This window comes from Anopheles moucheti, chromosome 2 (assembly GCF_943734755.1).
Source record: "Anopheles moucheti chromosome 2, idAnoMoucSN_F20_07, whole genome shotgun sequence".
In the NCBI taxonomy this organism is placed as follows: Eukaryota; Metazoa; Arthropoda; class Insecta; order Diptera; family Culicidae; genus Anopheles; species Anopheles moucheti.
The window spans coordinates 49,244,921-49,271,502 of NC_069140.1; the positions used below are offsets into that span (position 1 = coordinate 49,244,921).

Below are 26,582 nucleotides of genomic sequence, written 5' to 3' on the forward strand. Positions count from 1 at the left end.
GATCGTTGAACGATACCGATTGCAGTTAGTTCCGGGGAGAAAGTTCATGCCGGCAAAAGCATGAACCGTTCGATGACCGTTGCGGCGCACGCGGTGCACCACAACAGTACAGTATCAGTCGTTTGTGCGAGATGATGTGTTTGCGTAGAACGCCCCGCTTGAAGTAGGTCAGGGTCCGCCGGGCAGCGGGCTTTTCCTTCACATCTGGGAGAATCTGTTAGTGGGCAAATTTTGTGTGTTGTGCTTTCGTTTCTTCCCATACAGACAGTGGCAGCTGTCAGATTGATCATCCGGCAAGTCGATAGATTTATAAATAATGGATAATATGCTGGGTGTGGGGGGATGGTTCACAATAGGAATTGCTTACCGAACCACCGTGGAATGTGGCTTTGCTATCTTCGCCCAAGCAAGTGGGCTTGTGCAACCCCACACTGCACAGTTATGCAGCTTCCAGCCATGTTTTCTTGCTGGGGTATGGAAGCTTCCCTGGCCACAAGAAGACGAACGGAAGCAAACGGAAATGTTCTACCGCATGTAACATGCATGCTAAAGCTGGCTGGCTATTTGGTAAATGGAATGAATTTTCGGGTCATTTAGAAATTAAATCATGATTGGGTCGATGCGTTTGGAATGAAGTACAATTACTGGTGATTGCACCATCCAGCTGGGTTTGTGTGAATCAGGGCAACGCGATGCACTTCATAGATGAGCTGTGGGTATAAGAAAACTTTTAACAAATCCAGGTGACTTTAGTGAATAATTTGCAGTCAATAGATATAGCTCAGAATTAAGAATAAAATATATTTGACACAAATTTCGATTCGATTACGTCTTTAATGAGTGTTTTGTAGAGTGATTAAATAAAACGTGAATTCCAGCCTACTTCGTTCAACGTACTTCGTTCAGTACGTTACAGTTTATGTGTCTAATTTATTTTTAATGCAGTTAAGGGAAGATCATATAGCGCTAACATGTTTAAACAATTAATTTTAACCAATATTTCCTGGTATGCAAAACTTAAGATCACATAAATATCTACAGAAGATCAATACACAGTAGCATGTACCAAACCCATTCAGTGAAAATTAAATATTCAAACGCGTTTGTCTCCTAATGTTTGAACGTATATCCAGAATTTTTACCCAACTTATGAGGCGATTTACCCGAACACTGTAATATGATATTCTTTAAATCATTTACTAATATATGAAGTATACTTTTTACAAAAGAAAATTCAGTGCTGTTTTATACGGTAAACATAAGTCGATAATTGTCTTTAAACATTTTCTATACTAACGACCAAATATGGATTCTTCAAGAACAATGCTGACTTTTTGTTTAGGTGATGATTTTTGTAGTTGTTTTCTTAAAAAACCGCCAATGTGCAGCGTCAACACGGTGCATAAAATAATCAAATGGTTTCGTGAGTTAGTTTCACATTCACCACGATTGATCGTAATGATGCAAATATTCTCCAAAAAAATATCTCGTGTAATTTATTTTGTATATTTTTATCTTTAAAATATCACAAAAATTGCCCATGTTGCGGAGTGTATTGGTTCCTTTAAGGCATAAGACTGCAGCGATCAGAAACGGATGAGCTGCAACAAAGCTTACCGGGGAAGAATAGTCTCATAAATCGTCCCAGAACTTTCTCTACGCGCCCTTTCCCTACAGCGGGACCAGCCAGACTACTTTTTGTGTTGCTTTCTGCATTGTTCAACGGTTCCTCTTTTGGTTGGGATTGTTTTGGAGCTTGTTTTACAATTTCACAAAACTCGTGTACTACCGTAACGTCTGCAGAGTTGGAATCGAGATTTAGGGAAGCCCTTTGGAACCTTGCTTTAACCCAATTATTCTTAAGCCCGGGTTCCTTCTTCTTTTACCACATCCCCTACCAAACCTACCCCCGCTGCCACCATATTGGAACACGAACCTTGGCGTGCTTCCGCTGTGGCGCGTTTTTTTGGGGTAAAATATTTTGACAAACCATTTTCTGGATGCCATTCTCGGACGGCTAACAGCGAGCTACAGGATCAACGAGCAGGATGATCGAGGACGCGTGCTTCACGGTTGAACTGGTTTCGCTTGAGCGCAGCACACACACAAAGCCGATGCGTCGCAAGAAGGTCCAAAAAAGGGCAGCACCGTACCGAAAAGCGAGTGCTGCGGGTTAGGTCGGACATGCGAAACAGAATACGAAAAAGCGCACCTGAAAGCTACACTGTTGTCGATGCACAACCGTTTGCTTGACCTAAACCGACCCAATCAGTTCTTCGTGCCACGGGGAAGAATGAGGCTATTGGCAACGCTGGTTCCTGCTGGTCTGCCAGTTGGTGTACGGCGGCGGAAAGATTTAAATAAATTTGTCTGTCAAATAAATTAACCATCGAAGCGCACAACACGATGTCCGTAATCACCCTGGCTGGCTGGCGGGCCGGGTCAGGACGAATATTTCGAAGTGGGAAGAAAGCGGGACGAATGCGATGATAAGCTCATTTTTCGTTGCGGCGGATCCTTCCAGGATTGTGGCAGTGGACGAACCGTGAGTGGACGCGAATTTAAGAGGAGAAAGTTGTGTTTTGCTTTATGCGTTTCACCGGAAGGATAATAAGCGTCCGGTAAATGTTTCGTTCACCATAGTTGGACATAAATAAGGACAGAAATGAATACCTTCACAAGAAATTAGCCATGCATAAATAACTCCGAACGGTATAACCTTGCCGAAAAAGGGGTTTTTTTTTAATATAAACTGTCTAATGCATGCCAATATTCGAACAATACAAAGTAAGTGTCGATGCATCGCGACCAAAAGTTAAAATTGTGCAACAATTGCACCCTCCCCCCATGCTGCTGACTTGCATAAAACCGGATCTTTCGCGCCAGATGTCATCGATAAATGTCCTTAAGGAATTTACATCGCTCAATCAGAGTGTGTGCCGTGCAACGGTGTGTTGCAGCATTAACTTATTTCTTGCACTTTCTTTGCGTTGCTGATGACCGCTAGTAGCACGCCCTCCTTCATTTTGGCGGATATGACCTTATTCGATGCTAACACGATACCCGATACGATCAATATACTGTTTCGAACAAGCGCCCATCATGGAATCCGTGACCGAAGAAGCGATATACCGGTGCTGTAATGATACTATACTGCGCGAAAGGTGAACAAAAAAGGGTACAGAAGGGTTCTCCTTTGATCAATCGTTTCATTTAACGAGCGCCTATATGGTGCGAGCTCTTCCGATACCGGTGCAGGTCTCCTTCACGCGCGTATGGCGCGACCGCCCCACAACAGCCTTCAGCCGCATCCAGCATCACCAGGGAGGATGGCACGAAAACAAAAAACGGTCCTCCACAGATTTAAATGTCATAATTAATGAAACCTTATCATATCTCGTGTACCGTTCCGATGCGGGAGTGAAATAACGTTTATCGTGCTTTTACGCGCCATCTTACGCTAGCCCTCGAGCGGGACGAACGACGGATAAGGGGGGGTAGGAGGGGGCAATTTTCGGTACCGGCGGGGTCAATTGATTTATTGCATGCCGGGCAGCAATTTGTGGCACCTTTTCCAGAGTTTGCACACAAAATTGGCGTGAACTTTCACGGCACTTTTTGCTATTACGGAAGCATACATAATAAGGTTCATCGGTGCTTATTTCAACAACACATAAAAAAGACATCCAAAAAACACTTTATGGAAGCTCATAATATTGTTCTAAGCTGTTACTACTATAATGTTTACATATAAACATCAGCAGAGAATTGATAAAATCAAACAAACACTAAACCGATCTGTGCATTGTTCATAGAATGGAAGCACCATCGACTTGGATGTACCGTTGCCGTTAACAAAAAAATGAAAAACAAAAACAGCACACAGTTGATAGCGTGTATCGCGTTAATTTAGCATACCATCCCACCAATAATTCCCGTTGGTATTATTTCGATGCCCGGGAGCAGCCAATTTACTTTAATGACTTCCAATTTTATGAAATACGCAACTGCTTAAATCGAAACGCGATCGTAAGCGTAAATTGCACACCGATCGATGCTGCACGGCAAACACACGGCAAAAGAACAACGAACGCACAATGTTACCGATTCTCATCCTCCCAGGCACCAATATTTGGGTGTAGCTGGTGTCTCTAAGCGTGTTGCTGGAATTAACAAACATTTCATTTAACATTATCGATCATCCGGAGGTGGATTGTTAGTGAAATTATTGGATAATGTGAAAACGATCGGATATTAGAATAACTGTAGAAAAGTTCTGAGAAGTTCTGTAATACGTATGAGTTTAACAAAAAAATCCATCATGGGTTGTTTTGCAGTTCTTTTGTGCGATCTTCACTGTTCACAAGCCACGAAAGTTCGCACGAAATCTGCTCTTGATGGAGCCCATCAGCGCGCGCGCGCGCACAGTGTAAACGGACACGAAGTCAGTACATTTATTCCATTTTGCAGGCATTTGTTGGATGTTCTTGGTTGGTCCGCCGCTTTAAAATTGATCATCATTTTTCGGCTGACCGAAATTGTGGGAAAGAATGGAAGGATGCTTGAGGACGAACGCGATCTCGTTGTCAAATCTTGTGTTTCGTCAACATACAACCTTACAAGACCGTCTTGCTCTCATTTTAAACACGGAATTCTGCTTCATGTGTCAGTTCGTATTTTCACTGACTTTGCGGAGTTTTGTTTCCTCTACAAAGGGAATAACCAAACTTTTCAGTACACGGGCCGCAATGGTTGAACCACCGTAGATGGGGGGGGGTCATTTACACATTAACTTTCTGAGCACAAGTTTGAAAATTAGCGTTTGATCTTCTGGCCACATTTAAGATCGTAGTTGGTTTTCACGTACCTCAACACCTTGTTGCAGCAACTGACGATCCTTTGCTCCAGGTTTGACGATGATCCGGTGACTCACTTCCACACTCATTGTTTTCGTTGTAGGCTTTGGGTACTCACACTTTAGCACTGGGTAACACTTTAGCACTTTAGCACTGGAACACTCCGGGGTTTCCAAATTTTTGGGAACACTATTTTTTGTTCTTACGAGTTCTATTTGAGATAACTTATGGACGCGATGGTTACTCTACTCAAGCTTACACGAATCATTCACTAATTGTACAATTGTAAACAAACTGCTGTCAAAAGTTTTCAATTCCCACCACTAGAGGCGTGCTGGTGGTACGCGAAGGGCATACCAATTTACTTTTAGTGTGCCTTTGCTGCTTCTTGAATGTACAATTTTAAGGAAAAAACATTATAAAAATCATACGGCCGCCGAAAGATCGGTCATTTGCTGATCAAGGAAATTAAATCGATAATTGTTTAAGAGCCTGCAAAAAAGCTACCATACAATAACAAATTAACTTTCCGCCAACCGTTAATTTCTTCCGACACCAATGCTGTAAACACGTTTCGCCTGAGCCAGCAAGGTACGGTTGGAGCAGTTGTTGATAAATGAAGCTGGAAAACAACACTCCGCGACAACACCGCTTTAACCCAAAAATTGTCTCCACCCATAATACCCATTTTGCTTGCCAAAACCGCGGCTGCTTTTCTGTGGTGTAATTGCAGGTAACACTTAGCGTGTGCAGGGCGAAGGGATCATTAAACGCATGTTAAGAAAACCTTGCTCCCACGGCCGTGGAGCTACCGATCGCCTGTAGAGGGTCGGTCGGTCCGGAGCGCCGGATGAAATTAAGCTCCCGCCACACAACACAACAGCGAAGGAAATGACACCAAATGGCCAATCAATCAACGCAGCAGCCCAAACGGTCGACGGAAAAAGATACAGCCCGGGAAGACAACCCGAGAACGGGGCGCGCATTTGGACGGTGTTTCCGCAACCATTTTGACCCTGAACCCGAACGGGGGAACGCAACGGGTGTGCACAACCCATAGGGTGCATCCAATGCCGCGGGAGTCACCGTTTTCACCAATCAACCGTAATGCGACAACAAAGGCGGGCGTTTTCACCTCTCGGGGTTTGTGGTCGAAGCAGGCGTGTGCCCGCACGGAAAAAACGAAAGGGAAATGACGTTCGCTGTAGCGAAAGTTTTTTTCCCCACGCCCCTCCCTTCGACAAGAACCATCTCCGTTATGGAGCCTCACCCTACAAACCATCCATCGCGCAATGGACGCGCAACCGGCATCCGAATGACACTAAACGGTTCCATTATCGTTAATTTTCCTCGGCGACTGACAAAACGACCGTATTTCGTCTTCCTGTGCGCTTCACCCGCTGTGCTGCTGCTGCACCCTTATCGGATGTTCACTGATTGTCTTCATCCGATCGTTTACTCTCGGCACCTGAAGAGGTTTGAGGTTGTATGCTGCACTTACGCACTTTTACTCATTATGCATGTTACAATTGTCATTCATCTCCTTGTGCGGTGCACTGTGTTGTGGTGACACTGAAGCGATCACTTTTGGTTTCAATAACACTGTACTCGGGCATTGGATTTACCTTTCTATACGCAAGAAGAGGCTGTAACGGTGTAACGGTAGGAAAATGTAATTTATAACTATGCAGCAACAGGCAGCGCATTACGAAATAAATCGTTTATATGTAGTTGAGAAAGAACCACAGATTTAACGGCAGTCTTTTATAATCTTGGCTCGCTCACAGTTCGTCGCGGCGTACTTCCATAGTCAGGTCACCAATCCGTTTCCAGGAACCTCGGTCCAGGTTTGTTCTCATCTATCCCCAACTGCATCCAATCTCCCGGTTTCCAGCCAACGAACTACCTCCTCCTACTAGCTTCTAGTACGATTTCCTTTTCCACGCATCCAGCCCACAAATACCGCCAAAGCTGGTTCGTAGCACCAGTCGCTTGAAAATGGCAAGAGCGTGGCTGTCCTTCGCCCGTTTTGACGCGACTCATGGCTATAGAGCACTACCGGACGTATCAGTGTACGATGCATGTTGTATTTCGTGTATTGTTGGAGTCTTCTGAATAGTAGAATTTCGCAGAGCCCATAACAAGCCTGATTCCCCATAAACATGTGACTCCGGATTTCGTTGCTTAAGCAGTTGTTTAAAGTTACCAAAATAGTAGAACTCTTCTATTATTATTTCCAAATCGTCGCCATCAGCTGATTCTATGCTCCCTTAAATCAGAGTCTCCGGCAAACAGTTTGATCCTCATTCCAATCCTTAACATTTCACTTTTCAGTCGTCCGATTATGTCGATGACATCCACTAAATCCAAGGAATTGGAACAAACGGGTGAATATCGTGTGTCCCAGTATGTCGAACTCCGCATAGGCAATACACATCAAAATATGCCAAATAAAGAATGTAATGAAATCAGTGTATTATTAATCTTGTTAAAACAAATATAAAAGATGGGTAAAAAATTTAATTAATAGCAAAATTAAAATCAAAACTAGCATAAGTTGCACTAATAAGCAAGTCTGTAATGAGTTCTGTTGCTCAAATTTACGGAAACCAGTCAATCAATTATCCAATAACTTTCATACGGATGCAAATTGGAAGAAAACGCTCATATTCATTCAACTTTTTGATACAAACAAGAATCACATAAAATTCATACGTAAGAAGACTATCTCCAAAATTAACATTACCACCAAATAATTCTCAATATCAATAGCAGCACCAACCGTAATTACTTATGAAAATTTCCATCAATTTATTAGATAAATCATATTGATACAATTGTCTTGTCACGGTCTGCTAATTGCGACTCACACAGGACAGATAGGAATGCCGGTAAACAATTTTAAAATACAAAAACAGAAGGAAATGACATGGGAGACCATATAAATGAATAATTCAAAACGTAAGAAATGGAATATAACGGAAGAATATAAAAACAACGCCACTGCTTTACCAAAGTTACTTACGATAGACGTGGAAAGGTCGTAAGATATAAGGATTTTCGCACGAGCACATAAGTACGAGAGCGAACAAAATGATCAGAACAAAGGATACTACAAAACCTTTCCGTCCAGATCCAGAGAATGCCCCCCTTACTGTTCTTTCGTTTAAATTACGCACTTGAGTTGTTCGATGCCGCTACGTTTTCCGTTTCCGAAGCGGTTTTCTTCGCCGGAGATCCTTCCACCTCGGCGGTAACGCTGTCCGGTTTCTTCCTCTTGATCAGGTGCGAAATATCATTTGCCGGCTTTGAAGAGGTAACTCCCGAGGACTTCGAACTGCAACCATTAGAGCTACCCGCTGCGGACGAGGTACCGGCACCATTGTTTAGATCCTTGCCATTAGATTCACCCTCACCGGAAACGAGAATCTTTGAAAGCTCTCGCTTTACATCTTCAATGGGCTGTGAAGAAAAGTACAATAAAACATATAATACGATGTCTCGCTTGTTTTGAGTTGTTTAACCAATCGGCCAGTATCACTTACCGTTTTCATCGCATCTTCGACATCCGTAATCTTTTCTAAAATTTCCATCTTCATTTGCTCCAGATCCAAAATGGTTTCTTTAATGTCATCAGTCTGCTCTTTCGCCTTTTCCTCCTCTACCACCTTCTCCAGCTCGGATACAGCGCCTTTGAACGAATTGATCGACTCCTCGAACTCTTTCTCCATCATGTAGCACAGACCAACTTTGTAGTTCACTTCGGCCAGCAAACGCAGGTCGGGTTGTTTTGTTTTCTTGTAAACTTCTAATGCTTTCACTGTAACGATAAACAAACGATGCACAAATTATATATTGCTGGTATATTATTTTACAACGGTTCAAACCCGCTACGACGTACCATAATCCTTGATAGCTTCCTTGAAGAAACTGTTTTCAAAGGAAATGCCAGCCAATTCCGTGTAGCATTCGGGCAGATTTTCGTATCCCTTTTCTCCCTGTTGATGGAAAATGGTTACTGCCAGTTCCAGGATTTCCCAGGCAACCTGCAAATTGTCGGCGGTATCCTCCTGTACACTGGTCTCTCCATTGGAAGTCGAGGGTCCCGGCTGTGGTTCACCGTTTACATCCTTCGTTCCGCTGGTTCCTGCTACAACTGGTTCAGTAACTTCTGACTGTTCAGCCTTGTCCTCGGTATCGTTATCTTTTCCACTTTCTTTTTCCGCAGCTGTACCATCTCCATCATCCTCATGTGATGGTTCCTTCGTATCCATCGCTTCCCCTTCTTTTACTTTATCACTACTTTCTGCCTGTTCTTTCTCATCGCCTTCGTTCTCCCCCTCTTCATCATCGTCTTCATCATCTTCGTCGTCTTCGGCGTCCTCCGCGACGATCAGATTGTTCTCATCTTTCCCGAGGGCAATCAGCGATTTGGCATACATTAGATAAGGCAATCCTAATTCTTCCGCATTCGGCCCGTGCACCTCGGAGTAGATGGCACAGCATTCACTTAAATCGTCGGCCGCGTCCGCGTACTGTTTCATACAATAGTTTCGGCTACCGCGACCAAACAGTTCCTTTGCTTCGTTGATTCGCTCCTCCTTAGTGACGAGGGTTTCAGATTTCTCAGCCATCGCGAAATTACTAATCCGTTGCGTTTGTTTCGACGGGTCCAAGACAGAGACGTGTATTACACACGGGAATCCTGTAAGTAAATGAGGAAAAGATAATATCATATCCGACGGCATAGCTTTTAGATGAGCTTTTTAAATATGAAATGTATTAAACCATCCTGTACGGTGCAGAAATGCCCTTTATTTGATTAAATCATTCTAATTTATGATAAACAGGAAAGATGCAAGAAATGTGACCGAGAAAATTCGCATTAGTATGCAAAGAAAATTATGCACGGATCATGCTGGTTTGTTTATGTTTTCTAGGTTTATGAAATGTTTTGTTTTCCTAATCTAAAATATCTCAACAATAACGGAGCGTGTATGAACGAAATGTATTATAACCAAATTATAAAGTAGTGATGCGCATAATATTTCAGAATGGATGAATGATTAAAATCTTTCTAGGGAGTGAGTTAATTCAAATCTCCTAGAAGAATGTTTTTAAATCTTTACGATTTAAGTCATTCACAAAGAATCAAATCATTCAAAGAGTTAATTCGCAAGAGTGGTGAAGAATTAAGTCGCGAATCAATTCACGATTTCAATCACTAGATGAGGATCCCCTCTCCATTTGCTTACTGGAATGATTGAAATCGTGAAGGGTGAGTTAGAGTTAGATCTTCAATCTTTCAACTTTAACTCGGACTTAAATCCTTGATAAGAATTGAATTTCTGATCTCTGTAAAAAGCAATTCTTTCTTTCGATTTCACAACATTTCATATGATAGATTACAATATCATCCATTAGGGTTTAAATCATCGTTCTGGGTGAGTTTAAATCTCTTAATTCTGTTATTTAGTAATAATAAAAATCATTAAACTAAATAAAACGATTTTTTTTAAAGTTCAAACCTGCAGCCCCTTTTCATCAGAAACTAACATTTTCGTCTAAATTATTGTATCACTCTCACTAAACTCATAACAATTTCACAACAAAAGCGCTATTTTATTAAAACTAAACTTAAGAAATAATTCATTCATAGTTCATAATAAGTTTGCAAACAAAGCTAAGAAAAAAAAACATGATTTATAAAGAATATTATCAAAGAAGGCCCGAATAATAATCAGGATGTCAAGGTCCTCGTAAACTGTTGCACGCTGCTGAGCGCACTCAGGATAAGGTGCCCTCTTTCGCGGTTCGTAGAAGGTAATCCCTCCCATCCAAGGTTATTTGTATGTAAATAATGTAATCCTCAGTTAGCAGCAATACCGGTCAAGCCATTCTACTCGAAACAACAACAAAAAAGGAAACTGTTGCACGTCCCGTCCCCCATGGGCTGTAGTAGACCGGATGCTTTTGTGTTGGCGGCACATTTCCATGTAAACTAATATGCCCCATCGATATCGAGATGTTCGCAGCACGCATCAATGCTACGCAGAAAGCATTGCGAATAATTTATACAACGTATAGCTGTACCACTGATAACAGTGAACGTGTTGTGCTTTGATTGGTAGTCTGGTAGGTGAAGGAGGGATGAGTGTTTGAAACGTTACACCTTTTACACATCACGCCTTTTACATGCTGTTTTTCGTACATTATACACACATCGCAGCTTGTCTTGAAGTTCAAACGCTTTTTTAGAAATAATGACATACAGTACACCGTTTTAAGTGGTTTCGATAAGAAAAAAAGGTTATTCGTACCATATTTTTAAAAAATCACGATTATGACTTTGACATATCCTCATCGCTTATAGCACCGCATACTTGGATCCTACTGAATAAAAAAAACATCCGTAGCTCCTAATGTCAAACGATAGTTCAAACACAATTAAATATCTCTCTACATTAACAATTAATAGCACTGTGAAGTTAACTTGTCTGTGTCCTCTGACACTGTTAGCGGCAAACTATTGGATGTTATCGATTTTTTACCCCACGCCACCCACAAGTGCGCAAGAGCTTTCCATCGAAACAACAAACGGCCGAACAGTAACCCCACCGGCGGGAGATGAAAGTTTCGATGCAGGATACGGTGAGTGTGCTCTTTCTTTGTTCCGTGCAGTAGTGGGTGAAAAGGAAAAATGAAGGAAAAGTCTCAACTGACCGAGAGGAGCACATTATACATCGCAGAGCGAATGGATGAACTCGAAACGACGAGCTGGAGGAAAATTCTACCGGAAGAGAACATTCATTGAAAGAGAGGAAAAATCAAAACATTTGATGGTGTTTTCCACTCAGGGAAACTCTTCACAGTCACTTCAATTCGTCCTTGTTGTGCTCTTGCTTTCTCTCGCTCCGCTGCTCTGTTTCGGTTTTTCATTTGATTCTGCTCTCAGATCACAAACAACAACAGCGCTCTGTTTTGGGCATTCTCGCCAGGGAAATTCGTTCAGTTCGTCGTGCCGTGCATTCGGTGCAAAGCTCGGTGCGAAGAAAGTTCACAGTTACAGCGCCAACACGAAGCGCAACGTACGCGTGCCGAAACGCTCGGATACACACACCGAACAACTCCACCGCGCAATGAAAGGAAGCAGCAGTACCATTAAGCCAGTAGCCGTGTCCTAAAGTGGAACCAAGTGTGATCCCACCATAAATCTCCAAAAAGCCTAGCAAAACGCGGCCTACTAGTTGTGATTTTAGTAAATGAGCTGCAGTAAAGTTTTCCTGTGCACAGGTCAGAGGTCACTTTGACTAGTACACTAGTACAGACACACAAGGCACATCAATTTTGCAACACAACGCAGCCACCAGGTTACATATCCTTTCTCCCTGCTGTAAGCATAATACGTCGGTTATAGTGTAGTGTGTTTCTATTTCTACTGGGGGATAAAAAAAACACTAACAGAACAAAAAGTACACGCGTATGAGGGATTGGTTTTTTTGTGCGTGCGTGAGATTCGGGAAACAAAGCAAAACACATCCTGCAATATTGCATTTTATCATGTTGTTGCGCGACAACATGTGTTTACGATGTGACAAAAGTGCACAAGAAGCGGAATAGAATATTTACGGCTACATTTTATTGGTCCCCCGACAATGGGAATTGTTTGTTTGCACAATATCTTTACTGTGCTGCCATTATGTGGGATCGACTCGAAAAGTGTGATGTGGTGTGTGGCCGTGTGCTCGAAGGATAACGCGTAGCGAAGGATAAACGTTAAGAAGTTCGACGTTCGGTGACGTTTGGGATGAAGTGCTTGCTAAAAGACGGTGTGTTGTGGAGGCAAATCTCGGGGTTACTTAATCAAATGCATACGTAATCATACCACCATCGGGTTCGTCACAATTCAGGACAGGAAAAGTGCTATTATGTTTTACTAGTTGTGATGATCTTATTTAATTATTTATTGAAGACATTACAGCAGAAAATAATAAGGAAAACTAAAAGGCAAACACGGTGATCGTTCAGTAAGTGTAAATTGCTCTAAATCGTTGCATCACTGTAGGGAAATATTTCGTCATTTCCATCTACTTCCTCTTAGTAAAGTAAATAAGAAGCTTTGAACCATTGAAAGATACTCAAACACGTTCAGAGATCCTTCAATGCTATTGCTACAAACCCTTCATCAACGAAATTTCATTAAAAAGGACAGGGGACAGGACAAGAAGTACAAAAGCAAACAACAGCACTAAAAAATATTTAAATCGATTTCTTCGACACGTAGCATATACAACCGTAGAGGCAAAACGAAAACAACGAGCTGTACCACCACCTTCCCGGTCGAGCGCAAGCATTTACCAATTTACTACGCTGAGCTTTTGCGCCATCATCGTCACTGCTCCCGCGCTGCACTGTGGTGTGCTTCTTTTTCTTCTCCTGTGACCGTTGGGAGTGATGTGGGGTGACTACTAGGGAAGGTGGGAATCGACCACAAAAACTCCTAAAGCAAACCACCTCACTCACGCGGCTCACGGCAGTCCCGGGATCAGGATAATAACACCAAACGCTTTTAAACAGCACGAAGAACCAGAAGACCCAAGCAGTAGTAGCAGCGCAGTAGCAATTGAGGCCAATTTTCGTACAAATATTTTCATCGTACGATGCAAAAATAATTGAACCGTGCACAGTAAATGGAATTATAACATTGCCTACAAACAACCCTACGAACTCAGTTTGTGTGTGTGGGATTAATGAGGTAAAGTGCTTCCCCTGCTTAATCACACCGCTCTGAACCTCTTCACGAATCCTCCTGGGTGCACAAATTATTGCTTGCAAAGAAACGGCGCTTCGTGACAAATGATTGTGTTTCACTCTCCTTCATTGGGTTTTCAAGTGTTTTGCAGGGAGCAACGTAAAACTTGCGCACACAAACCAAGAACGTCCGCGTTCCCGAAAAAGTGTTTAATTTGGCAAACAAAACCGAAAAAGAGCGAAAGTAAAACGATATTGAACAAGTTCAACAAATAGCAAACAATTTTTAACAACTCGTATTACATGCTTGGAGGAATCCGCAAGTTGAGCGTAAAGTTTTCGTTATCCAAATCACCGAAACTCAACACAGCTACAACACCGAAGTTCCCACAACCTCCACCGAAACATCCTGCATAGCATCCCCGCGTAGAATCCGTGAAGTCAACCCGTGTAAGTAGAAACGAAAACTTTAGCTATCAATGTCTTTTGCTTTTACAAAACCACAGTCTCGTCACACACTTTGAAAGATTATCTTCGACGAGAGACGCAATAACTTCAAAGAATAAAACGTACTACACACAATATGCTGCTGGATTGGACGGACACGCGGCTCTCTCATGAAGGAGTCGGTGATTTTGGACAATTAATTTTTGTTCTACTTTCCGTGAAGCCAAGGACAACAAGCGAAACAGAAGTTAGCACATCAAAAAAAAAAGCCGGTGTTGTGTATAACAAACCCTCGGCAAACACGCAAAATCTTCGGGGCAGCAGTGTGCGGGCGCCCGTAATCCGGACAGGCATAAATCAAAGCCAAACATTTCGATTGCTTTGGTCCTTTCGCTTTCTAGCCGCCGGTCCAAAACCACCAAAACAGAACGAGGAGAACGCTATAATATGTACAACCACACTGAGCACCTCCATTGTTGCCAGCCGAGGCGCGTTATGGCGACTTCAGAGGGGCCGGCTCGGCCAGGCCAACCAACCTCATTACAATATTCGTCCTGCGGTTGATGTGCTTCCATTTTTGCCCCACGGCGAAAGGTTACTGGCCCCATCAAACGCATACACACAGGGACGAACACATTAAAACGCCGTGTGCCGTCGTAGACGTTTGTAGGTCGCCAGATTGTTACAGGTTATGATTAGGATTTGCAAAACGGCCAAGCTATTAAGAAAACGGAACACAGTACCCCCGTCTATCAGAGCGATACACAGCTGGCTATCGTCCAACGCTGTCTGGTCGGTTGTGAAGGTCAACAAGGGAGGGACACGGGAGACGGATGTACGCCAGTAACACTGTCTGATCGTATATGCATAAAACACGCAATCTGGAACCCTAACGGAAGCTCATTGGCGAGAGAAGTGCTGAAAGGAGTGTGTCAAATTATATTTACATTAATTTGAACGAGATAAAATGTTATGTTGAACATTGGGCTCCGCCGCAGCGAGGCGTTCCTGTTTTTTCACTAAAATTCGTGGAAAACAAATTTTTATTAATGAATTTATAATTTATGTATTTGCGCCGTTGGTTCTTCACGAACTTTTTCCTCCATTTAGATGCCGCTACACCGAATATTGTACGGTTTATGCTTCCGAGAATAATGCCAATATTGAAGTTCCTCGTAATAGGCGTCATAAACTTTGACGACTTGTAGCGAATAGGACCCTGACATTGTCGTTAGTGCCGCGTATGGATTAGTAAATATGAATCGGTTAAACTTGTTTTAATGCTTTCATTTTTTTCTCTCTCTTAGCCATTTTATGATCGTAGTTCATTTACCTAGCCAATTCGTACGACGTTCAGATACGTTTGCGTATTTTAAAAACTCTTTCCATTAATTCCTGATCAACTTCAACAGTTCCTCTTCTTTATCGGCACAACAACCTCAAGACGTCTAGGGTCTGCCATTTCTTGCTTTCATTACATTTACACATAGCTGGATAGTCAGTCCTTGCGTATGGTGGAAAAGTCCGGTTGGGATTTTGGACCGGTGCTGTCGAATGAAGACAGGACTTGTAAAACCCGAGTAACTTATTCTCCAACCTGTTTCCATTTTTGTAAAGATTACGGATTTTATTAATAAGATCTTAGCTCGTTATTAAACTTGACCGTAAAATGGCCAGCGTTGCGAACTATTGCTTCGAAGTATACGATAATAATGGAGTAGAGTTATTTAATTTAGGACGAACTTTAGATAAGGATGTAGTTTATTGACCATTTTCTCTAGTCAACAATTGCTGATCCTATCATTCAGAATTACAGATAAACATACAATATGATCGTCTACTAAGTGATGTGCATTAACCAACAAACTCCATTCAAGTGTCGTGATTTAATTGCTCAACGACTACCACTACTGCTTGCGTCAAAAGAACAACAGTAGGTTTGCCGAAAAGGGGGGAAAAGATACGTCGTCCACTCCGGGCAGCACCACCACCGGAAAGCCGGCAGAAATAAAACGGATCTTCCCGAGGATGTGCCTTGGAGCAGAGCGAACCTCCGGAGAGAAGTTAGAGAGCAAACAGACACACCACCTCTATTATCCACCTCTTATCATGGACGGTGTATAATACCGAAGCGCATAGAAAAAGTTTTTCCCATTAGAGTCATAAACGCTACCCTGCCCGGTGGTGGTTTCGTAGCATTGCTTTTGACCCTAACACAACACCACCACACATCAGTCATTACTTTTATAGCCTTTTGTTGTCCTTAACGAAACAGGTCACAATCGATTGTGAGCTGATGGCGGATAGCACGCTTACGCGTACGCGTGGTCCAAATTAACATTTTCACAGCTTAACAGACTACTTACTCCCAGCAGCTTAAATAAATTATGCATTGCTTAAATGGGCTTAGTTAGTTAATTGTTTTAAGCCTTCCGTTGCTTGAATGATTGATCGAACAAATCGAACCCGGCAGAAAGAGAAGGGAGGAGAGTTCAACAAATATTTTAATAATTGATTAAGGTTTGCTTATTTTGCTGAATGTTCGATATTTTCCTTCAACGAGATTCACTAATCCCATTAACATACTTTACTATAGTACACTAAAAAAGCATCTATTTGCCGACAAAGAACTTTATTCCGCTTGCTCTATATATTCTGCTATAAACTGCTTTAGCTAAAAAAAATAAATAAATAAATCGCAAACACTTCGCTAATGGATTAGGGCGTCGATATGGTTACACACTACTACTACTACTACTGTCCACCAGCAGACGAATTCTTTTTCCAGATCCTCTTCCTATCTTCCTTAAAGCGGTGCTGCGTCAGTGCTTGGCATAGAGTAACATTTGGCCATTTGGCTCATCCTTGCGATAGCACACAAAGAGGTTGACAGTTGATCCTCCTACAAAAGACCAACCTACACATTTCGTCCTTCCTCTGCTGCTGATTGCAGATACAAAAAGCCCATCAGACAAGGACCTACATGATTGGACTACACATTTAGAGAGTAAGAGCAAACATTAACAAATCCCGGATAGAATGAATTCACGGCGGCACTCGCTAAACGGATGGTAAATCGCCAAAGGCTGTATGAATGCGAGAACAAAAGCTCTGCGTGGGTTGAAAGATCATTATTTCCAATTTGCAAATTTAAATACAACTAAACTGTACTGCAAAAAAAGGTCAACATATTTGTTAACAAAGGAGCTAACTTAACTAACTTATGTTTAACTAACTAACGAAGCAGAATTCTACTTCGTAGCTATCAATTTTATCTGGGCCGTAACAATAACATGTGCAGCATTCAGTACAGAATACCTTCGAGCTTTCACTATTTTATAAATATTATTGTGCAAACAATCGAATATTTTGTGCTGGTGGTTCTGGGCATGCAAAAAATATCTGTCAAACCTCGCGGTACACTCATTATCAACAGTGCAATTAAAACGCGCAATAACGTTTAAATTTTATGCACGATTAACGCTTGCATGAACCCACTTGTGTGCGAGGAGCCCTCATATATGGGCGCGAGAGGGCCATTGCTCGCATTTTCCATACAATTTACCATGCGCAGGACATGATCTCATCCAAGGCGGGGGCCGCCGGGGTATTTTAATATTCAGTTAAATTAACGACCATATTTGCATGACAAACAATCCCGAATCGGCGTTGTCGTCGGTCGGTTTGTGCCAGCTGAATTTGGAAAAGAGAAGAAAGCCACGACGACCACACGGTAGCAAAACCCCGAGTGCAAAAAAGCTCGCGGATATTATAATTGAATGAATAAATAAATAAGGATTTTCTTTTGCGTTAAAAAAGCAACAAAACGAATGACGCTGTGTGTTTGATGTGATGTGGTACAACACATTTCTTACAGGGAAAACTCAAACAAAACGTATTTGATTATTAATAGCATCGCACAGAAAATGTCACGAAGTAGATGAAACTTTTCCTCAATGAAGATGTTCCACACTTCTATCATTTATCTTATTCGATATTTAATGTTAAGCAATTAGGAAAATTAAACTTGCGGTATAAACCCAGCATCAACCGAGAGGTATTGTTCACGAATTGAAAAAAAATAACTGTTTAAATTGTTTACCACACTCAAACGATCGCAAAAACACGATCCCTTCAACTACGCTCGGCAGAAGCCAGCATTCGTCGCCTGTTTGTCCTATGGAACCTCGCGCTTTGCACTAAAAATACTAATTAAGGATTTTGATTATCCTCCTCCCTCCTTAACTGACGCGGTATGCTTTCAGTGAATTGGAACCATTTTACGCAAGAAACAACCGCTTTGCGCACCGTTATGTCGTTTGCAAACACGACCTTAATTAGGATGGGGATCCATCCATCCACCGCGTCTTCAAGAGCTTGTTTCGTTTCGTCAAACGAAATGTAAACGAAGACCCAACCGTTCTCAGCTTCTGCTGAAGCGTATAGCACTTGCAGGACCACTAGAGCGGCGCGGTGCGAGAAGATGCCAGGCGGAGGTAAACGGATTGGAGATTGTATCACAATCCCATTATCGTACTACCATGCGCCTCCATCGCCAAATGCACCGCCAGCCACACACAGCTCTCAGCCAGAAAACTGGCGAACGTTTAAAAGTTCACTGTGCGTTCACGGAACGGCACTCTGTGTCTCACACTTGCCCGGCTCTGCTCTGGTCAACCCACTATATTGCGAGCGTCGTAAAAATGTCCAGCGGAAGCCGGCTGGCGCCTGAACATGATAACGTACCACCAGGGGCACACTCTACCAAGCCCAATCCCACACTCTCGTATGGCGTGTAGCGACTGATGCGTTAGTTAGCCCTGATGGTAGATACGCGTCAGAAAGGAACTCACCAACCAGTCACTGCCATAACTGTCAGGGAAACTGCTAATAGAAATCCACAAATGCAGCGGGGGTGCAATGGGAAAACATTTATGGATTGAAGAGTAATTCATCCGTACAAAGAACGGGGCGAGCTTAATTGTTAGATTGAAGGTAATGATTCGCAAGAACTTCAATTGATTTAATCGATAAGACGGTGGGTGTACGACGTGGTTGCAATTCCTGCAAAGGATTGCTCTTACACATTAATCATTTTTTATGCATTAAAACAATTAATATACCTGTATGCGGGGTTTATGGGGAAGTGTTTACTAAACAAACTCTTTTATGTTTTGCAGGGAAAGGTTAAAAATATTGCAAAAACCCGTCAATAAGTCCAGCAATATACAGGGGACTCATATCGCGTGAGGAAAAGTGCACTGCAACCGATACAACAATTATACCAATCCACGCTCGTAGTGACAAAATGAAGAAGCACGGGAATGATTTATGACTCGTAAAACCCGGATCGGACACCGGCTGCAAGTACACCGTGACGACCCATTGCCTACCAGAAGCCTCGACGATAACCACCTACACCATCCCCACACCAAGGTCACCGACTGTAACCACAGTGGACCCAGCAACACCTACACCGATACCACCACCGACTACCACTCCAGCCGTTCCTGCTACTCCGGAAACGGCGAATCAAAACACCGATCCTGACGTAGTTCCTGCCCGCTTAGACGAACGCATCTCCTATCCGGCGGCGGAAGACAATAATACGCTCAACGACGCTACTACTGCAAGCTTTGAGCGACGTAGAAGCTCCTTTTTCGGCAGCATTCGAGCAGCAGTACGAGGCAGCAGGCAACCATCCAAACCCAACGAAACGTACAGCAGTGAAGAGACGGACCGGGACGAACTGCAATCACTGCGGGCACTAGCAGCACCGTACACCAAGCAACCGTCCTCCATTGTGGATCTCGGACGGGAAGAGTACACGACGGCCGCCAATATTGCTTCCACCGACGCAGCCGCCACCACCACGGCCAACAGCAGCTACTCACGGAATAAGTCGACCACCCGCAGCTGGCCGGTGATACACCGTAACAATTCTTACTACCGCTATCAAACGTCGAGCGGCAGCGGTGGTGGTGGTGGTGGTGGCCTGCAATCGACGGCCAATCGGAGACAACCCACATCGCAGCAACAGCATGGCTATCTGCAGTATGACTACGATGCACCGTTGCTACAGCACGGTGTAAACTACTTTCCGCCAAATGATACGAACAACAACACCCTGCTCGGTTACGGTACTGCGAACGCATCGGGCAACGACTACCATCTGCTAGCGAGCGGCCATCACTACCCGCCGGACAAGTCACCCAGCATCGATAGTTGCTACTATTATCAGCACTACAGCGGCAGCATGCAGCCTTCGGCGACGACCACCATCATGGCCACAACCACCACCAGCAGTACCGGGGCGGGTGGTGTCGCAACTACGACCACCACCGCGTCCGGAGCGGCTGGCCATCATCAGCAGACACCGTCCGGCAATGGGACGTGCTGCTCGATACCGCCCCCGATCATGTTCCTCTTCCTGACGCTGCTCATGACGTCCAGTGCGACCGCAATGCTTTGTGCCGCCATCATGACCGACCACTGGGAGCACGTGTCCTGGGATCGCACCAGTCTCGATCGGATCAGCAACGAAACCGCTATCGAGCTGCACTGGTACCTGGACGGCCGGGCAGCGAAGATCCCGCTAAAGGGCAAAGGTATGTATGAGATGCTGCTGGCGGGAGGTTTACAGTTTACTGCTCAATCGCTCAACCTAAAAGTAATAAACAAACATTGAGTTGCTTTTGCATTTGCTTCAACAACAGGCCTACCACCACCAACGCAACATCATCAGCAGCATCATCGCCAGCAGAAGGGAGGAGGTGCGGCTACACCTCCGGTGGTAACGGACAATCGGGCGGGCGTTTTTCTGGTTCCGATGAACGGTGGCATCTGGACGCTGTGTATCGATCTGACGGCGGAAGAGATCCGCACCATGTCGAACGATGGCTTTCCGCAGGTGGACCAGTGCGTTAACTATCTCGCCGGTACGATGGAGAGCGCACAGGGCAACGACGAGGATGCGAGGGCCGATTGGCAACACAGTGAGTCCCAGGCGTCCTTACATCCGCATTTAAGTAGGTACAAAGCGCGACACGTGCAAATACTTTCATCCTAGATCATATATTTATGTATCCCTATCTTTAACTTTTAACAACGCTCTGTTTTGCAAACCCACCGCCGAGATGGAGGGGCCAGTCTCTTTTAACTTTCCAACTGACCTTTTATTAGCACCGATTCAGAGCGTATGGGAGCGTATGGTCCCCTACAGAGTCATAAGCACTTCTCCTCTTCACTGTGTTCTTCTATTCGTCACCTTCTTTTCCTCGGTGTTTTCCGATGTCCGCCCAATGGCGGTGTTCATTTTCAAGCTTTCCTGCATTTATTCAAGAGCTTTGCCTTTCTTTATCCATATGACCGGGTGATAGGAAACACCTACAAACATGTTCCCTTTTGTCACCCTTAACCTTTGTGCGCTTTCGACGATGCTTCCCACTGTGGACTATTAAAGAATAGAGAGAACCCCGTTGATACAGGAAAAAATAACCCAGATTGGCTGACAAAAGATGATCCAACAACTATCAAACAATCTCGGATGATTCATCTTGTTCATAAATGTACAAAGATGTCAGACATATTTAGCAACATACGAAGCTAATCATCAATTACAAATTAATCAGTACGAATTTTTGATTTTTTGCTTTCATTGAACAACTTTCATCAATTTGCTGTTAAGAGAACAAGTCTTTTATGTTGGGAATGCAAGTTCTTTTCTTTTTGCTTCTGGTACACCACCATCATCTCCTGATACACCACAGCACACCGGGTAGGAGCAAGTATCGATCGACCAAGATTGCGCCCCCCACACCTTCAAGGGGGTGGTGTGTACAAAACCAGCCACATTTGCATCTTTTTTGCCTTTGGCTTGACTCATGTAGGTAGCATCATCATATGACTTCATCGCTGGTGGACTAGCAGCAATTGCAAAGCTTTTTTATTCCATGGTTCGGCATTTCATTCCTTCCAAAGCGTACAATAAAAGCTTAGTGCAATCCCGGCGCAAACCACCTTTCCTCCACAGTACCGTCCTCCCCCGATCCACAACCACACTTTTTGTGACCGAGTGCATAATTTACTCATTCGTTCAGTGCTGATGCCGCCGGTCCGGGTGGGTTCGACAATGGTGCCATACACTACTTGCAGCGCTACTCTATCGATCAGCGGGGGCACCATACATATCGTCAAATCGGTGACAGAACCACAATGTGCCAACCCCATATATATACATATATGTATATTCCATCTTGCTATTGCTTGCGGATACATTACGTTCAGCCTACACACTACTGACCGATTGACCGTTTTCATTCGGGAACGCTTTGCAATCAAAAGTTTCTACCTGCGAATGAGCTTTCCGTGTGTTTTGGGGAACGCATTACTTACATTTGTCCTTAAAGCTACAATGTACAAATTTTCCTCTACTTCCTTTTAGTACTATTTTACACAATTTCCTTTACTATTAGGCTAGTTTCGCTACACTTTCGAACTGCTGTGCTTATATTAATGACAATAGATTCTTCAAAATAAAATGCAGTCCTCTGCACACACAGCTCGATTCTAACTAATCCATCTTCTGCCTTCCGTTCTTCCTTTGCGATCGATCATCATCTCATCATCATCATCATCACAGGGATGCAGAATCTATCGATTTCATGTTCGCTGGTGTGTCTGATCATACTCGGCAGCGCTGCACTGGTGGGCGCCTTTGGCGTTTGCCAGCGTCAAATCAGTGCCGTATTGGTGACAGGCGTAATGTACCTGCTGGCTGGTAAGTTTAATTTTTCCCTTCATTTACACACAAACTGCCCTAGGAGTACACATGCTTAGTTCGGTTGCCGTCGCAGAATAGATTTCTTTCCCCACGCCGCCGCTGGGGGGGTTTAGTGGCGAAACCCTTGGCATATAAAACATTCAAACCCACAAAAACCATAAAACTTCTTTGCTCCGGCTCGCGTGTTGCTTTTTTGAAGGTTTAACGTTATTGACTATCCGGGTTTTGCCGTGTGCCGACAATCAACACACGCTGCTCCCACCGGGGGATAAGCGGCGAAGGGCGTACAACAAAATCGATGAGATGTTGAGTCTTATTCGTTTAGATCCTTTTTATTTCTCTACCCCCGCACGCGTTCATATCAGCTGTTTGCTCTCCCGAACCGAGAAACCAATGTTAAGCGCAGCGAACGAAGTGGTAATGGTTGAGAATGACGACGCCGACGACGACGAGGACCGGGGGCCAATGGGTGGTGGTATCCTGGCCCTTATACTTTGTTGCACACACGCGCGCGTCCTTTTCGCGAACGATGCACGGAACACACCCCGGTAGGACCGTTAACACAGACGCGTCGGAAATAGAAAATGACAAATTCTATTCCTTCGAGGATCCGGCCAAGGTTTCAACTACAGCAGTGTACATCTTGCCGGCCCACAAGTCACGCGATGGAAGTTCAAAACCATGCAGGGCAATGGCAATGGAGCTTCCTAACTTCAAACAATTTCCCTCTGTCCCTGCCTCTGTGTGTTTGTTGGGATATTCTTTTGTAATGTTGCCGCCTTTCAGGGAGGATAAGTGATTTTCTGGCTGGATCGCTGGACCACGTGAAAAACCTTTTTGCAATACGTTAGATGTTTGTGTGTGTTGTGAATTAGCATAATACAGCTCTAAATTCAACGGAAAACAAATTAAATTTGCCAAGAAATAACACATCAATTATAAAAGCTTTCGTTCTCCCAAAAGTGTCGCATTTCATGTCCTCTCTCCTCCTTCTTTCCGTCCACAGCGCTGTTCGCCTTGTTCACGCTGATGATCATACACTTCAAGCGGCAACAGGGACGACCGCTGCTCGATAGCGACTTTGACGGTACCATCGATGGGGTGGTGGCCATCAAGGGTACGGCTAGGGCCGCATCGAAATTCCTCGGCGCCCGCATATTCGTCACCGCCTGGAGCCTGGAGCTCGGGTGGGGCGGAGTGGTGCTGTGCGCCTTCACATCCTTCCTATGGATTCTGCTCTCGAAAATCATGCGCTTCAATCCACTGTCGGCAATGATTTGATGATTCAAATTTAAGTTCAACAAGGTCGCCGTATACAATGTAACCTGGTAGAAAGCTTCAGCTTCTGCGACCGACTGTGGGCCTGCGTTGCGTCACTGTGGAGGAGTGTTGCAATGTTGGCGATTGGTGGAATATTTTAATTTAGAAAAACGTGACACCTTCGTGATACCGTGATCATCCATTCGTCGCGTTCATCTGGCGAGCCGATTTGGAAAAGGGGAGCTCATCACGATCCTCCCTCCACCCCCCTTCTCCGGTGACACATCATCCTGAGAGGACACATTTCTTTGTGATAACATTTCGATGATCGAACATCGATCGCACAACTTACCACGCTACGGTGCTCTCTCATAGATCGTCCTCCTATTTGAGATCGCCCTAGGAGCGGTTGAAGTAGCTTTCGTAATAATTTCAACCGACACAAAAGCTAAAGTTAATCTAACCCCATTTGTAGTTTACGCTTTTGCACCGTTTTATACGCAATTTTACACAATTCACTATGCCTTTCTGCTACAATCGTTTTTTGTGATGCATAGCGAGAGAGAGAGTTAGAAATAGCTTCGAAGGATTGTTTCACGCAAGCTTGCTAGTGTACACAACACGGTCGGCGATCTCCTTTGACTCGTAATAGTGGCTCTTTACGCAAAAATTAGAATCTAAATCCATCCCTTTCAAAAGCTACTTACATCCGTAGAAGTAAACATTAAAAAAAAAAATACTCTCATTTACCAGAAACAAAGAATGGAAAGGAAAGTATTGAAACATTAGTGATTAGTGCTAGAAGATAATACGATCGGATCGATTAGGAACGAATATCAACTTAACTTGAAGAAGAAACGGTAGTTCGCTTCAATATTGCGCATTTACCGGCAGTCAGGAACTGCGGCGCTACTGTGCAAAAGAACCAATTCAAAATAAGAACCGTGTGCTTGTCTCTTGAGGTGGCGCGATCAACAATATACTTATTGTTTGTTATCTTCGTTTATTTATTCGAAACAAAGGTGAAACAGCCGCGGAGAAAATGAACGAAAGCAGTAAAAATGTGATGAAAAGATCACAAAGCATAAAGAGACAGCGTCTACAGACTGTACGAATCTATACATTATACACACTTTACAACAACACACGAAACACATTCAAACACGAAAGGGGATAAGAGGAATATTAAAACAAACTGCAAACCCACAACTAATCTATACATTGTTGTACAGGAATAGCGGTGTTTATAACCAGTTCTTGTTAAATATCTTAGAGCAATGCTTTCATTGCCTTCGCAGCACCACTCTAGAGAATAGAAGTTTTTCCGTTGTTCTGTACATTGTTTCTTCCTTCCGAAGCTGTCGCCGCTGCGCTGAACATTTGTGCTTACGTTTGTTCCGCATGATCCTGTGCGCACACCGGTATTTGAAAGCAAACCTATATTACGTCGTCTGTTAATATAACGAGAGGATGGCGCGCGCGCGCGTTCAATTCGGGGCAACATTCCGAGCTTACATTAGCTACAGGTTTTAACGCGACACAAATCAAACAAACGCTGGGAGATGGAGATGGACTACTGGCGGCGGTTCCGATGATCTCGGATGCAACACAACCACAACCCAATTACCCGCAAGCTCTGGAGGGTTCTACCATCAAAACCAATTATCGATATAGTTTATGTAAAAGCTTTGCCTTATGAAAACGTAAGTGGAGACAAACGAGGTGCGGAACAAAAGATTCTCTATATATACATATATACAAGGATATTAATTATACAAATATAAACTTCTGCGAAACATTTCGATGCATGAGAGCGCGCGATGCTTTAGAATAAAAAGAAGCGGAAAATATCACACTAGAAGCGTTTTCTCATTCCGGCTAGCTTATTCATCCGAAGGTAGAAATGTAAGTTCGAAGAGCGTGGAACGAATGGATCACAAAGGAATTAATAAGGTTCCTTCTTTTTGTGATTGCTTCCCTCGCGAATGATCTTTTCTGAGAGAATAGCGTATTGTTTGTGGACGCTTTTCGATGAGGCGCACTCTTGAGGAGGCAACTTCGAGGCACTCTATCTCCAGTTTGCCAACACTTTTAGGACGGTATGATCATTACCCCATGTTAAGCCAAAAGAATACGAAATCCATTTATCGGCATTGATGTGTTCTATGGTAAATAACGTCTACAAATCTACCGATCAATGCGAATCCCGATAGAGCCAGTAATAACCACAACTTACCTTACGATGTTTTGAATGAAATTGTGCGTTAAAGTAAATCTACAACACAGCAACACACCAACAACACGTACGCTATCTTCCCGATTGGTCACAAATAACTATTTTCTATAGATGATACCGATTTTAACAAGCAAAGTGCCAGGACGTTAGCCGGCCGCAATTGTACAATATACAAATGGCGCGCAAGAAGCGGGGAAACATGCGGTAAAGCAAACGTCAAACATTCTTCCATCTGTCGCATGACGGTTGG

At 43.6% G+C, this 26,582-nt stretch overlaps 2 protein-coding genes across 3 annotated transcripts; one reads left to right on the forward strand and one right to left on the reverse strand.

The window, feature by feature from the left end:
- Positions 1 to 7,649: 7,649 nt before the first annotated feature.
- On the reverse strand, positions 7,650 to 26,496 carry LOC128302343 (protein NASP homolog). Its single transcript, XM_053039151.1, has 4 exons — positions 26,333 to 26,496; positions 8,758 to 9,561; positions 8,402 to 8,676; positions 7,650 to 8,318 (listed from the first exon to the last, which is right to left on the reverse strand). The coding sequence occupies exons 2-4, from the start codon at positions 9,488 to 9,490 to the stop codon at positions 8,028 to 8,030; spliced, it is 1,299 nt and encodes a 432-aa protein (XP_052895111.1). The 5' UTR covers positions 9,491 to 9,561; positions 26,333 to 26,496; the 3' UTR covers positions 7,650 to 8,027.
- LOC128302350 (uncharacterized) lies at positions 20,311 to 24,316 on the forward strand. 2 transcript variants are annotated; one of them, XM_053039161.1, is made up of 4 exons: positions 20,311 to 20,662; positions 20,771 to 21,082; positions 22,696 to 22,833; positions 23,843 to 24,316. In XM_053039161.1, the coding sequence occupies exons 1-4, from the start codon at positions 20,311 to 20,313 to the stop codon at positions 24,115 to 24,117; spliced, it is 1,077 nt and encodes a 358-aa protein (XP_052895121.1). In that variant the 3' UTR covers positions 24,118 to 24,316. The 2 variants fall into 2 exon arrangements, with proteins under 2 accessions (XP_052895121.1, XP_052895129.1); XM_053039169.1 differs by having other exon boundaries at positions 20,771 to 21,049.
- Positions 26,497 to 26,582: the final 86 nt, after the last annotated feature.

What these genes read in the sequence shown, in the direction of transcription:
- LOC128302343 (XM_053039151.1), bottom strand. Translation starts at nt 9,490, where the DNA reads ATGGCTGAGAAATCTGAAACCCTCGTCACTAAGGAGGAGCGAATCAAC. An exon ending in GGAAGCTATCAAGGATTATG is followed by an intron (nt 8,677 to 8,757) that starts GTACGTCGTAGC and finishes TTATCGTTACAG; the next exon opens with TGAAAGCATTAGAAGTTTAC. An exon ending in TCGAAGATGCGATGAAAACG is followed by an intron (nt 8,319 to 8,401) that starts GTAAGTGATACT and finishes TTTTCTTCACAG; the next exon opens with CCCATTGAAGATGTAAAGCG.
- LOC128302350 (XM_053039161.1), top strand. Translation starts at nt 20,311, where the DNA reads ATGCAGCCTTCGGCGACGACCACCATCATGGCCACAACCACCACCAGC. An exon ending in GATCCCGCTAAAGGGCAAAG is followed by an intron (nt 20,663 to 20,770) that starts GTATGTATGAGA and finishes CTTCAACAACAG; the next exon opens with GCCTACCACCACCAACGCAA. An exon ending in GTCCTTACATCCGCATTTAA is followed by an intron (nt 21,083 to 22,695) that starts GTAGGTACAAAG and finishes TCATCATCACAG; the next exon opens with GGATGCAGAATCTATCGATT.